This window comes from Episyrphus balteatus, chromosome 1 (assembly GCF_945859705.1).
Source record: "Episyrphus balteatus chromosome 1, idEpiBalt1.1, whole genome shotgun sequence".
Taxonomy (NCBI): Eukaryota; Metazoa; Arthropoda; class Insecta; order Diptera; family Syrphidae; genus Episyrphus; species Episyrphus balteatus.
Genome location: NC_079134.1, coordinates 146,154,538 through 146,170,054, shown reverse-complemented (window position 1 = coordinate 146,170,054; position 15,517 = coordinate 146,154,538). Strand labels below are relative to the sequence as shown.

At 32.6% G+C, this 15,517-nt stretch overlaps 1 protein-coding gene across 1 annotated transcript; it reads left to right on the top strand.

The window, feature by feature from the left end:
* The first annotated feature begins 2,377 nt into the window (after positions 1-2,377).
* On the top strand, positions 2,378-8,675 carry LOC129907333 (elongator complex protein 2). Its single transcript, XM_055983479.1, has 5 exons — positions 2,378-2,586; positions 2,655-3,993; positions 7,604-7,904; positions 7,965-8,468; positions 8,535-8,675. The coding sequence occupies exons 1-5, from the start codon at positions 2,464-2,466 to the stop codon at positions 8,647-8,649; spliced, it is 2,382 nt and encodes a 793-aa protein (XP_055839454.1). The 5' UTR covers positions 2,378-2,463; the 3' UTR covers positions 8,650-8,675.
* Positions 8,676-15,517: the final 6,842 nt, after the last annotated feature.

The window sequence follows — 15,517 nt, the reverse complement described above, 5'->3', positions numbered from 1 at the left end:
AGTATTTGAAATGATGATCCCTTTGGTTGATAACCAAGAATTTCAGCTTTTTAATTTAGTTCAGTTTCCTCTATTTCAAAATGATTCAAGTTTCATAATAGAATTATCATCCCCTTATTTAGCAGTCACTGCAACAAGAGATAGGTATTTTGAATTAACAGAAAATCAGCTATCATCATGCCACTTCCTCTCAACGAAAAATTTTGTCTGTAACCAACAACTACCAACAATGATTCATCGAGACAGCGGTATAAGTTGTGAAGTCTCGCTTCTGAATCATTTGAGTAGTGCTTTAAGTCACTGTTGTTTAACGAGATCCATCTCTCAAGATCGATGGGTAAGCCTAAGAAGTTCCAATACTTGGATATTTGCTCTTAAGGAGGCTGTAACTGGTTTATTGGTGTGTGAAGGAATAACAAAAAGTCTTACCCTAAGTGACAGTGGTTTTATAGAATTTTTGATACCATGTATTTTAAAACTTCCACACATAGTGATAAATGGTCGAGTCTTTAGCAATACCACCTTAAAAAACTCATTTGTTCCCTCTATTAAAATTTCTGAGTCAATTAAAGGTAAAATTCCGATGAAAAATATGAACATCATAACATCCCCGAGCAATGAGACTAATTTTAAAGAGATAGAAGATTTAAAAGGCAAAATTAGTGAAGTTGATAAAGACCTAGATAATGATACCTGGGTAAATTCTATAAATACGCACGATTACCATCATTATAGCATGAGCTTCATATTATTCCTTACAATGATTGGCTTCATTATTTTTTATTTTATTAAAAAAAGAAAACCCAAACCACTTCCTAGAAGAAGCGCTCCTCGTTTTGAAATAGACACACAATTTTAAATTTTTTTTTTTTTTTTTTTTTTTGAGGGATTAGATCCCTCAAAGGGGGGGAGTATGTTAAGTAAACATTTTTAGTATCATTTTAAGTAACCATATGACCAATAGTATTATCACATTGCATTGTTGCTGACACGATGGGAAATGATTTCTTACCAGTTCCCACTGAGTGTTCTTTTTAAGTATAATTATGTATTTTTTTGTATTCTATCACCCATTTTTACCTTTCCTACCATATCATATTTCCACCCAACTCCTACTTCTGCGTGAGACCAGACGAAATAAGATCATTTAATAAAAGTTCAATGTTTAGTCTCACGCGCTGAGTGTTCATTATGCTGACTTGTCATTTTTGGCAAAGTACCTTTAAATGATCGGCATAATGGGCACTCGCTGTCCAACCACTTTCAAGTGAACATCAAATAAAAATTGTAATCAATAATAATAAAAAAAGGTGTTTGTATTTTCAAGGTTCTAAAGTTTAAAGAACAGTTTTTTTATACTTTTCTGTGACTATTTTTTTTTTTTTAATATCAGAGTTTTCCTGCATATACTGGTGGAAAAATTGATTTAACTTATTAGACCGAGAGCCCACAGCAGATTTTAGGAGTGGAGGTATAACCGAAAATTGGTCATATGTATGTGTGGGTAATAGAGTCCTGATAAAGAATTCGAAAGTCTTTCAGGTTTATTTCACGGCAATCTATGGTTAATGGGAAGTTGAAAATGCATTTTTTTTCCGATTTTTGTGTCGAGTAAATAACCACTTTAATTCATACAGAGCCGGTAGAGGGCCATACCTTGATTGCAAAAAGTTCGTTCCCATCCCATACGTTTTATTCGCGGCATTACCCTTGACAGACGTTCCCGAAAATGGTAAAAAAAATATCAGTTTTTGATGTCGGAGGTATAATTACAAGTATGATATACCAAAAAATCAGGAAAAATACCACGATTACAAAAATCTGGGTCCTACACGTTTTATTCACGATATTCATCCTACCAGGAGAGAGTCAAGCAAATTTTCTTTCCCCTTAAATATAACCATGTGGTGGTACATCTTGAAAAAATTTAAACCTACCTCTTGATAGAAAATAAATTAGAGCCAGACGTTTTAACCACGGCATAACCCCCACGGTCTGTTGGTAACTCTTTTAAAATCCCCACTACTTCTTGATTGAAAATAAATTTGTTCCAGACGTTTTAACCACTGCAAAACCCCCACCAGACTTCCTTCAAGAGTCCTGAAATAGCGACTTTTGCATGAAAATCACTATTTCGGGACTCTCAATCTCAACTTATTTTTTTTTTTTCAACCATTCAACCATTGAATTTGAAATTAAAGCTATTCAGAATCTGATACTTGAACATATAAATATGAACGCACCCAACAAGTATAAACACCCCGTAACATAGAAAAACAAACCAAAAAATATCAAAATCCTATCTCTTAATAGATGTCGCCCCATTCGCATAAAAGAAAACCAAAAACATCTGTTTTTTGACATTTAACCACCATGTGCACTTTTTCGTTTACAAAAAAATATTTTATAAAAACCGACAACAATTTCCTCAAATCAACATAATTTTCCAATTAAAAAAAAAAGATGAAAATAGAAAATATTTACACATCCATCGCATGCAATCGAACACCCGAAAGTGCTGACTGGGGTAATAATGGCCAAATCGTATTTGCCGCTTGTAATTCCATTGCAATATTCAATCCAAAAGTATGTTTATTGTTTTTTTCAATGTTTTTTATTGTTAGTTTCTATATTTCTTTATTTTATGATTTAAGTTAAATAATACAGCAAAAATTACCAACACATTTATCCAACATACAAAACGTGTTACCACTGTCAAATGGATAGCAAAATCTCCAAATGCCACCGAGACAGAATTCATCTCTGGCTCCGATGATGGATTGGCTATTTTGTGGGATATTTCAAATCCCAGCCAAGTGACAACCAAAGTTTTAAAAGGTCACGAAAGTGGAATAAACTTTCTCGATGGAGTTTATGTCAATGGTAAACTGACAATTGCCACAGCTTCAACAGACTCTTCCATTAAACTTTGGTCGTTGAATGAAGAGTCAAAAGAATTTGAATGCAATCAGACAATACTTTTAAAAAGTGGGTTTTGCTTTGCCATACGAATTACTCCACTGCCCGGCTCTCAACAACTGTTGTTAGCCTTTTCTTCCGATGACGATAGTATCTCGTTATGGAGCAATCCAAATGGGAGCTCGATGGAGAAAATCCATCAACTGATTGGCCATGAAGATTGGGTTCGTGGGTTAGATTTTGTTACCACGGAAGATGGGGATCTTCTTCTAGCCAGTTCTTCACAGGACAACTTTATCCGGCTTTGGAGAATATCCCCACGAACTCAGGAACAAGTTAGTCAAAATGAGATCGACATTTTGAATATTTCCGATGGAGAAATTCGAGTCGAAGAGAAGATAATCCAAGTAGCCAAAAGTGGCAATTCCCAATACTTTGCTGTTAGTTTGGAATCGGTTTTATATGGCCACGAAGGTTGGGTTTATGGTGTCCATTGGCATAGCAGTGATCTTGGCCTACGACTCCTTTCTGCTTCAATTGACAAATCCATCATAATTTGGCAACCAACTGACGACGGTGTTTGGATGGAAAAAGTTCGTGTCGGTGGAGTTGGAGGGAATTCGTTGGGATTCTTTGGTGGCAAGTTTGCCAGTGATGGCAAGTCTATTCTTGGATTTAGTTTTCAAGGAGGTTTTCATATATGGAAACAATCGAATGAGAATGAATCGATTTGGACTCCAACAACAATTATTGGTGGACATTTTGGAGAAGTTCGTGATCTTGGTTGGGAACCAAAAGGTGCCTTTCTGCTGACTGTTTCAGCTGATCAAACTACAAGACTACATGCTCCATGGGTTAGATCGGATGATGAAGAACATACGTGGCATGAGCTGGCTCGTCCACAAGTTCATGGTTATGATATGCAAGCGATTGCTGTTCTTTCGCGATACAAGTTTGCCAGTGGGGCTGAGGAGAAGATTGTAAGAACTTTTCAAGCGACGGGGAATTTTGTAGAGAATTTCCAGAGGATAACGAATACAACAGATGACAAGGAGGGAAATGCTATTTTGGAAAGTAAGAACACAATTTTATATTTTTTTTATTTATTTAACAATCAATGAATACATATCGATCATTTGCTAGAATACTGTCATAACTCAAAAATCACGAATTTTGAGTTATAAATGTAGAAGTTATTGGAATAAAGTAGTCTTTAATCGTGTAGAAAGGAGCACTAGCTTTGTTTTAGAAATCAACTTTTTACATAAAAAAAAAAAAAATAGATCGATACTTTGTAGATTTATATTTGGTAATGTAGACTATTTTGGTCAATTGATTTTAAATGCAAATAAAAAAACTTTATTCCATCTTTTACCCAACGTTTCGTCGCTATTCACATCTTCTTCAGGGGTTTCTTATTGATATGTTGTATTTTTTTTGTATTTTAGATTGTTTTTATTTAGTATTAAAAAAGAAAAATTAAAGAAAAATATTTAAACTATTTAATAAATTAACCCTCTGTCGGCACACGGGTGCGAATTTGGCAGGACAAAAATGAAGAGTGGTCACAGAAAAGTGTCTTTATAAGGGTGAAAATACATTTTTTTTGAATTGTGAATACAGTATTCGAATTCCTCGGAAAATTCTACACCAATTTCATACATGATTCTCCATAAAATAGTGAGACCGCAAAAAGTTCTATCGCCATGAAAAAGTATAAACCAAATTCGCAAAAAACGAGGTGTGCCTACAGAGGGTTAACATTAAAAACAAGAGACTAATAAATTAAAAAAGACAAACATAAATTATCACAGTGTAGTTTTAGGTACTTATCGATCGATACTAAATTTAAAAATCGTTTCCTGGAAAAAAAACCAGTTTTTTTTTAGTTATGACAGTGTTCAAGTAAATGAGAGATATAGCTCTGGTGATTTCAAAATTTCTGAGTCAACAGGAGTTTATTTAGTAATATAAAATTAATTTTTTTTGGTATTGATATATTACAATTATACAAAAAGGTACAAACAAAAAACCAAACATTCTTCGTCTTCACTCCAAACTGAATGTAGAACGTGTTGTAGGTTAATATAATCCATTCTATGCGCAGGAGAATAATATTATAAACCACCACGATTTCTAAGCCGTCTTTCGGAATCATAAAAATAAATTTAAAAATGCATTTCACTAGAACTAACTTGATTATCAAAAATGTCTTTTATTAACAAAAGGCATTGAGAGACTCTTCTACACTCAATATTTATTTTTAAGTTGATGAGAGCACATCTAGATAAATAATCCGATTAATCCCCATTTTAGTTTAACCTTTAACCAAAGCAAGACGTATCAATCGTTTTTGGATTCTCTCAATTCGGGAATTACTAATGCCATAATGAGAAAACCAAAATCCCAAAGTTTTCCAAAAAAGGCAGCACCAAAGACATAACTAACGTTTTAAGCGTATCAACGAAGTTGAACTTGTTGCACTAAAAATTTTACATTTTGAAAAATTTAACTGAAGATAATTTTTATCAAAATAGATCAAAAAAATTTTGATTTGCATTGCAGATAAAAACAGTCTATTAATGACTATACATCTAGGAAAATCTTTATATCATCCACGTACATTAAACAATTACTGTATCTAAGAATGGTAAATCATTTATGAAAAGAATGAAAAGTAAAGGACCAAGGTGACTGCCTTGTGGTAAACCTGATATTACATCTAGCTTGAATGAAAATCGTCTATTTGAACCATTTATTTCCTTAATTTCCAGGCTTAACCTGAATCTTGGCAGCACTGTATAATGAATGTTCCGAAAACAGCAGACACTACAAAAATTTAGAGTTGTCATATTTTTCGCTTTCGTCTTTTTCTTGTATTTTTCATGTATGTTTTACAAACAGATATGAAAATGTATGCTAGCAAAACTAGTTAAATACATTTTGTCCTTCCAAGCGTCAGTTTTCACGTTTGTAAACAAATTCTAAACAATTTATAAAAAAATTAGTTTGGTAGCACAGATTTAAAACTGTTCAAAAAGTTAAGCCCAGAGAAATCTCCGGGCTAAGGTGTTGTTGTATTTAACATGTAAATTGCTTAGCCCAGACTGCGTTTTTTTTGCCCAGTTAAGACCGGTTGTAATAAAAAACACACCTATTATAAAGCTTTTGAGTGACCACTTTTTCAAAACGTTTCGTCACAGTGAACAGTTTAGAAATTGGTCTATTAAATCCTTGTAACCACTTTTGTAAATAGGATCAATAAAAGATATTTTCCATTATAAATGAAAGTAAACTGATCGAATTGATTTGTTAAATAGAAGCGTTAAATAAAAACAGAGAAGAAGAGTAGTTCCCCAAAAATATAGGAAGTATACTATAATAACTAGCTTTCTAGCTCATTCATACATTTAAAAACTTTAGTTATTGTTATTGGAGATAAAGCAGAGTAAATTGAATTACATGAACACTTACAAAAAATATATAAAATATATTATATATCGCTCATTTTCTGCAACTACGACTCATGTAAAAAAAAAAAAAAAAACAGTTTAAAGTATCTGGGGTCGAATTACGGCATACGTTCGTTATCGTATCTTTTTCTATTAATTAAATAGAGACACAAATATTAAAAACGTTAACGAATGATCGTAATCGTATGCTGTAATTCGACCCCTGATTTTTCACTTTTTCTGTACATTTTTCATACAAAATGAAGTGAAAAATTATCCATATGCGTAATCAAATTGTATTACTAACTCAAAAATTATTTGTTTTGAGATATGTATGTCATTATTGCAACAAATGAGCGATATTATAAACACACAAAAAGCTTTACTATTGTTTTTGATGTTTGCTTTAATAGGACTTATATATTAGCTGTATTTTATTTTCCTCGTGATCCAGATCAGATCATTGTTTTTATTAGCCTTACAACAAAAGCAGGATTTTGTTTTCTTATTGTTTCGCCAATAACTACAATGATCACTCCTTTCTTAAACGAAGAAAATGTACCCGGTCTTCAACGTTTTTTTTTTTTTGTCAACTTTGAACGTTTAAATGCTTTTTTTTTGTATTTTCTAAGTTCTTCAACCTCTTATTACACCAATGAATTTTAAACGATTTTTTCTTATTAAAAACTGGAACGAACCTTTCAATGCCTTCAACAAATATATTCTTAAAGGAGTCATAAGTAAATTCAAGTGAACCACTCTGCAATAATTCCATCCAATTAAAAGTGTCATAAAAGTTATTCAGTGCAATGAAGTCAGCCTTCGCAAAATAATATATTTTATTTTCATTAGTGGAGTTGGTCTAGTTTCTCTGGATCATCCGCCAAGCGATATTGGCTACTATTTAAAGTTGATTTAACAGCTATCAGAACTCCTGAAATTAAATTCATTCCAGATAGACAGATCTATCTTTACGATAAACAGAAAAAGATGAGTCGAACAGTTGGCTTGATTAGATTTCTGAGTTGAGCCATGTTTCAACTAGAACAATATTCATGCAGGGAAGAAGATGAAAAAAAGATTTTGTTTTAGTTTTAATACCTCTAACACTTTGGTAGTAAACAAGAAATTCTTAATACATTTTATTTTATTATTTTGTTTTTTTTTTAATTGTCTTTATTCTTGTATCTCCCTTTATATTTTCAAGGATCTGAATTATCTTCTGTTTTCAGGTCTTCCTAAAGGTGCTTCTGTGCCTTCGTTGGGTCTCTCCAATAAAGCAGTTTTCTCTGTCGATGAATCACCTCAACAAAAACACGTCAAAGATGAATATCCAGAAAACTATTTTGTCCCGGTGACGCTGATTACTCCACCACAAGAAGAAACTCTAATGCAGAATACCCTTTGGCCAGAAGTTCAGAAGCTCTATGGTCATGGATTTGAAATTTATGCATTGGCATCATCTCCAGACGGTCAAGTGTTGGCTTCATCATGCCGAGCAACAAATGCTGAACACGCACAAATTATTTTATGGTATTTTATTCCATCTCTTCATCCAAAATAAAACACAATTTAAATCTTCTTTTATTCTAGGAACACATCAACATGGAAGCAAGTTCAAAAACTTTCCTCCCATCAATTGACCGTTACTCAACTAAAATTTTCTCCCAACAACAAATACCTTCTCTCAGTGTCGCGTGATAGACGTTTGAGTGTTTTTGAAAATAAATCAACATTTGAATCGATTTCCTTTGAAATGGTTGCGACTACGGATAAGACAAATGGAATACACACACGAATAATATGGTCGTGTGATTGGTCTCATGATTCGCAATATTTTGTAACTTCTTCTCGTGATGGGAAAATTGTTGTTTGGACAAAGGCCAGTTCTGTATCCGATACAAGTTTAAGAGATTGGCATTCAGTGAATACTTTGGAGCTGAAAAATGAGTCAGTTACTGCTGTTGCATTTGCTGATAAATTCCATAACGATAAAGCTGGACATTATATACTGGCGATGGGATTTGAAAGTGGAGTGATACAAGTTTGTGGCTTTAATGGAAGCAGGTTGGAAAAAATCGGTAGAATAGAGCAAAGGTAGGTTAAATGATTTTGAATGAATTTTTCAACAAAATTAAACTATTTATTTCATTGATTTAACAGAGATGCACATCATTTGACTGTGAGAAAGCTACAATTTAAACCTCAAGCTAATGGAATCGAATTGGCTAGTTGTGGTGATGATCATTTAGTTAGAATTTATAAAATTTGTGATTAAATTAATGATTTTTTAAAAATTTTAAAGATTTGGATAATTTTTTTTATAAATCTACAAATTTTTTTTATAAATCTACAAAAAAAAATTGTAAATTTTAAAGTTAAATGTATAGCCCTGTTCACTATGAACTCGTATCTTTAAACCAAAACTTGTTTAGAGACTTGCATCCAAAGATATCTACTTTGGAATATTAAAAAAAAAACATATTTTTGATTGAAAATAACTTAGCAACTAGACCACTCAGAAACTCTTGGTTTTTATCCTTTAATGGAGTTTAAAGTGACCTTTCTTGACATGCCTCACTCGATGGATTTGGAAGAAATTTTTTAAAATGCAATATTTTTAGGCAAGGGCTACCCCTTATATTTTTCGAAAATCTTAAAAAATAGATTTGTAATTTTTATATAAATCGATAGCCTTGCTCACTATTGGTGTGAAACCATATCATATTGTGAGTTTCACATTTAATGTTTTCAGCCCGGAATATTTTTGTTCGCCCGGAATTGTGTAAAAGCTATCATGAGTTTCTCCCGAAGGGAATTTACATTTTCCGCTAAACTAGTTTCTTGTTCTGGATAAAAATTTAAGTGAGAGAAGAGCTGTCAAATACCTCGCAAATTACCTTAAAAAACAAGTTGAAAGTAAAGGGAGATGTCCGAAAATGGAAACTTTTCGCCAGGAACTCACAGTAGGGGAAAAGTGAAATTCAATTTCCGGGTGGAATCTTGTTCACGTGAAACTCACAATAGGGCTGATTAACCAAAACTTTGTTAGAGACTTGCATCCAAAGATATATCTGCTTTCGAATCGAAGAAAAAAACTTATTTTTGATTGCAAATAATCTGAACAAAATAGATTTGAATTGGTACCTAAGAACTACGGGGTCAATTCCCGATCTGTGAAACTGTGAAGTGATAAGTTTTATTACGTCTTCATAATAAATTCGTTTCTGGATGTATGTATAAACAAATTAAAACAAACTTCAAAAATTTTTAATGTGAAAATTGAAATGATAAATTTTTTATCACTTCACAGTTTCACAGATCGGGAATTGACCCCAAGGGGCCCATTTCACATCTTACTACATCAACAAATTTAGGCATTAATTAATTAAATCGAAGTACTATTTTGAGCATTAGCACTATTTAGACCATAACAAGTATTTCCCGACGTTCAATCGAACTCAAATATTGATTTTGATGTCGCTGATGTAGTAAGCAATGAAATAGTTCCCAGTTGTACAAATATTAAATCCGCAGTGCAGTGCTTCTGATTTTAAATCGAGAAGAGAATTTCTTCTGAGAAGCGTTCTAGCTGTCATTTTCATGCCAATCAAACGGTTTCAGAAGGCTTCTGAATACTTCAGATTGCTTCTGGACGTCCAATCAAAAACGACATTAGTTTAGCACGAGAAAAGTTTGTTTGACTTTAAGTATTAATGATTTTGAGTCTATTCTGATTTGCAATCGAGAATAGAAATTTTCGTCTGAGAAGCGTTTTAGCTGTCATTTTCATGAAAATGAAACACTTTCAGAATGCTTCAGGACGCTTCTGGACGTACCTACAATCGGCAATTCTGCCAAAAAACTGTAGGTACAAAATTACTTTTTAAAATATTCACTTTTGTAGTTTTTGACTTTTTAGGCCAATGTACTGCTTAGATGCCTTATTTTGTTCATTCTCACCATTCAATTGGTACCTATAATTAAAATTTCTGAACAAATATTTTCCCTCTGCCTATAATAAACACCTTATATAATTTTTTTTAAATGAGATAATTTCGCATACTAGTTCAGTTCCAATTGAATTTTTTTTTTATAACCTGGGGTCTGGTTGCTATTTGTCCTTATCGTTTTCTAATAATTAAATAGAGACAGAAATAGTCAAAACGTTAACGTATGATCGTAATCGTATGCCGTAATTCGATCCCTGTTTGTTATTACGTCTGTGTCCACAACCCATAACCGCTTAATTGAGCTAAGAAAAACTTTTTTGAGTGGTCTTATGATGCTTTCCAATTTTAAAGGCTTAACTACATACACCACTTTTTGAAAAAGTACAAAAGTGAAAATATTTTTTTTCTGGCTAGCATAATTGTTTTGTGAAAAAGAGTATACAAATTGTTTATTAGACCAAAAAATAAGCTTTCTGCATCATTTGTTTTAATTTTTCAGGCCGAAAAACTATACAAAAATGCTTTTGAAAATGTTCACTTTTGTACTTTTTCACTTTTTGAGCCAATGTAGTTAAGCCTTAAGTCTACATCTTCTTAATTTTTAACTTAAAAAAAAAAAAAAAAATATCGAGATTAAAACCATCTAGATCGAATTCAGAAAAGATTGAGTTGTTTTTAAGGCAAATTAAAAAATGCGGAGCGTTATAGTAAAACTAAAGGCTTGGCCACACCGGAGGGTATGCGGTAGCGGTACGGGTAGAGGTAACGGTACTTGTATGAAAAAAATTAAAAACTGACATATCAACGTTCAGATGTGGAATTTTTTTCATACAAATATCGTTACCGCTACCCGTACCTCTACCGCATACCCTCCGGTGTGGCCAAGCCTTTAAATTTTTGTTTTCTTTTTCGACTTAAGCGGTTATTGGTTGTGGACACAGACGTTATCACATAAAATTATCGTCCGTAAACAAACTTTTAAAAGCATATTTTTTTTGAAAATCTTAATACTATGTTTCCACCATAAACAAAAAATACCAAGACTGGAAAATTTCGTACGTCTTTCCCCCCAAAACCCTTTTGTGTACAGTGTTGTCTGTGAATATATGTGAAAGCCACCACGTTGGTAAATGACGTTAACACGCACACATTTATAGATTCACGACATTCACCACACATCGGACACGAACACAACGATAGGTTCACGACATTCACCACACCTCGCAGCTTGTAGGCAAACGTCAGTTGACCGCCGAGTTTCCAGTCTTGGTATTTTTTGTTTATGGTTTCCACCTTCACCTAAATCCACTTTTTCGAGATTTAGAGCTAAATCTACTTCTAAATCCTGAGATTTACCATACAAATTTAAATCTCCAAAAAAGTAGATTTAAAAATAAATCTCCTCCTCTCCTTGGCTGAATGATTCCATGCTCTTATGTATAATAGGTGTGTTTTTTTGTTTATCTATATAGATTTTGTGCAAAAAAACGACATCGGGATTTTTGAAATCCATGCAAACATTTGGCACCACTGTACATATACTTTGGCAGCTGTCTGTCAAAAATGTTGCTTTTGTTTTTTTTTTATTTCAACTCCAAAGTGGGAAGGCCATTACATCCATGTTGGATTCAAACAAAAATTTTCATATGGCCATGGCATCCATGTTGGATTCAAAAAAATTGTTTTTTCACAAAAAACCAAAAATTATCTGTATATTCTTAGCTACATTTTAAGACCATGACCATTAACATTAGTTGCGTCGTTCTTGTGTTATAGGCGTTTGAAGGTAGCCATATTGAATTTTTTTTTCGATTTTTCAAAAATCAAATGTGAAAACTTTTTTATTTTTATTTCTAATTTTTCGAAAAAACTTTGGTAATTTTATATACATATCTGTTCAACAATCTTATCAGGATCCATTTAAAACTTTTATCTGAAAAATGCATTGCGTATATCTCGAGATATTAACATTTCAATGCAACCATGTCAAACAAATTTTTGATTATTTTTTTCTATGAGAGTTTTTTTCAAACCTCGTTTTCTCCGCTTTTTTTTTTTTTTTTGTTAATATTTTCAGATATTTCTGTATGAACACAACAAATAAAGTACCTTGGCACTACTGTTTTTATCGAGAGAAAGTAAAATCTAGATAATTATCTGGATTTTTCAAAAATCTATACAGATAAAGTTTTTGTTGTTTTTAACACGTAAACTGTTTTGATTTCAAAAATCTCGATGTCGTTTTTTTGCACAAAATCTATATAGATAAACAAAAAAACACACCTAATATTCACTTTTGTAGTTTTTGACTTTTTAGGCCAATGTACTTTTTTTTTAGATGCCTTATTTTGTTCATTCTCGCCATTCAATTGGTACCTATAATTAAAATTTCTGAACAAATATTCCCCCTCTGCCTATAATAAACACCTTATATAATTTTTTTTTAAATGAGATAATTTCGCTTACTAGGTCAGTTCCAATTAATTTTTTTTTATAACCTGTTTGTTATTACGTCTGTGTCCACTAGAGTGACCGCAAGAAATCGATTTTCGAAATTTGGTCGGGGGAACCCCATAAAATGTTCCGCCTTTGCAGATTTTTAGATAGCCAAAATTTCAGCTCGATTGGATAACTCTAAATGGTGCCGACACTCGCTCAAAGTATCAAAAATCTCTGTTTTTTCACTGTTTTTCGAAGAAAATTAGCTCTAGCTCCCAAACAGATCGGGTTATTTTCACTTTTTATATATTTAGTTAAAGGTAGTGTTGCTACACATAATTCAGATGCTAAATTTGTTTAGTTTTACCAAAAAAGAAAAATTTTGTCATCAATTTAAATTTTCAGTACTTACCTCAAAAAGAGCTGAAGTGCAAACTCGATTTAAAATGAAACTTTTTTTTTAAACTGTTTTATTTAAAAAAACGAAACATTTAACAGAATTCTAAGGCTGTGTGTGAATTGCGTTAAATAGTTAACACTGTGTAAAATTTTTGACACTATTGAGGTGAACAAAAAAATTTCAGCTGTATGGCTTATTGTTTAATATTTTTCTCTGCCTCTTTTCTGCTATGAAACTCCTTTTTAATAAAAAAAAAAAAAACAAAACAAAACCATCTGCAAAAAAAAAATTTAACTCAAATTTAACCAGGTCCCAGAGCCCAATAAATTTTTAACAGCTGAAAATTTTTTATTCACCTCAACAGTGTCAAATATTTTACACTATGTGAACTATTTTACGCAATTCACACACGGCCTAAAAAACAAAAAAATAACATCGTGTTACATTTCTTATACATAATTAATGAAGTAAATACTAAAAAAATTAAATCAACAGATTTACAAAGTAGTTTTGGAAGCATCAGGATACAATTTTCGGCACTCACTGACTACTTGAAGTACATATTGTTTTTGTTCCTCATCTTTAGTTAAAAGGTTATTAAAATCCGTTATTAATTTGACTCCTCTTTCTGTCATGTCATTTACGACTTTGAGTGATTGCACTTTTTTAAAGCCTTCTTTAAAATGCGGGTTTTCGGGCCAAAGATTTGGAGGTTCTTTGAGAAAACTTGTGTCTATTTTCAATCGGCTGAAAAAGTTCAATCTTTCTTTGTTCACAATATTTTTTAACCCTGCTGTGACAAATTGTTCATCTTCATGTGTCTGTAGCTTTGGATTTACTATTCTGTTGGTTTCCGTTTCACTGGTTTTCAAAATTATGTTGGCCGTTTGTAATTTTGTTCGCCGTCTGGTAAAGTTAGGTCAAAGAACGCCAGACCTGCCTGCTCTGAACTCAAATACCATAAATGGTTTGAGAATTTAGCAAGAGCCTTCTCTGAAATATCTTTGTCTATCTTGCGGTATTCAATGAAATTACGCAAAAGATCAAGATCTTGTTAAGGAGCCAGATAAGCTCTTGGGGCATTAAACCAAACAAAAGTTTTTTCTTGTTGAATGTAAGTTTGATTTTGAAACTACAAAGTCAATTGGATTTTGCCCTAGTGCTTCTATTGTAGCTATAATTATGCGAGAAGCATTTCTATCAGATGCCTTACATCGATCCAATAACAAAGAAAGTTTCATTGTTAATAGCTCTTTCACCCCACGACTATACCTCATACTTTTGCTACCCGAGGGCCCAGAGATAGAGAAACATCCATTCTATCCCTATCCGCAGAATAAAACAGTTTAAAAAAAGTTTAATTTTAAATCGAGTTTGTACTTCAGCTCTTTTTGTGGTAAGTACTGAAAATTTAAATTGATGACAATATTTTTCTTTTTTAGTAAAACTAAACAAATTAATAGCGTTTTAGTTTGGGAATTCTTAGAAGCGTCCAGGACTGTCCGATCCGGAATGCCAAACGATCAGAGTTGGATACTTTTTTTTTTGATTCTGAAGTTTGGGTTTCTTTGTATTTGTGAAACATCAAATGCGAACGTCTGATGAAAGTTTTCTTTTGTTTATTTTTTTTATTATCATTAAGTTATCTATTTTTGTTTTGTTTTCTTCACATTATTTTAATATAGTTTAAAGTTTGTGCATAGTTAAAAATCTTAAAATTGAGAAATGAACAACAAAGAATGACATTTCATTACTTTGACGTCTTAAGTGTGAACATGTGTGCGTGATTCTGGTTTTGATTCTGCCTCAAAATTCGGAATCGATTTTCTCTTCTTTTCAGAATTAGAACTGTCATTGAGTGCCAAACGATCAGTTTCAGAATCGTTCGGGAGAATTCCGGACAGTCCCGGACGACCAAACGAAAACGCTATAAGCATCTGAATTATGTGTAACAACACTACCTTTAATTAAATATATAAAAAGTGAAAATAACCCGATCTGTTTGGGAGCTAGAGCTAATTTTCTTCGAAAAACAGTGAAAAAACAGAGATTTTTGATACTTTGAGCGAGTGTCGGCACCATTTAGAGTTATCCAATCGAGCTGAAATTTTGGCTATCTAAAAATCTGCAAAGGCGGAACATTTTATGGGGTTCCCCCGAAAAAAATTCGACAAAAAATTTTTTCTATGGGAGTTGCGGTCACTCTAGTGTCCACAACCCATTAGTCAGCTATTACATGAAGCCTCAAGAGGCTTGACTCTTTTTTCTAATTTTCTTTTGATAATCATTCTGTGAGGCGCGTACTATTACACGATGCCTCTTGAGTCAAAGACTCAAATTTGACATTTCTCTTT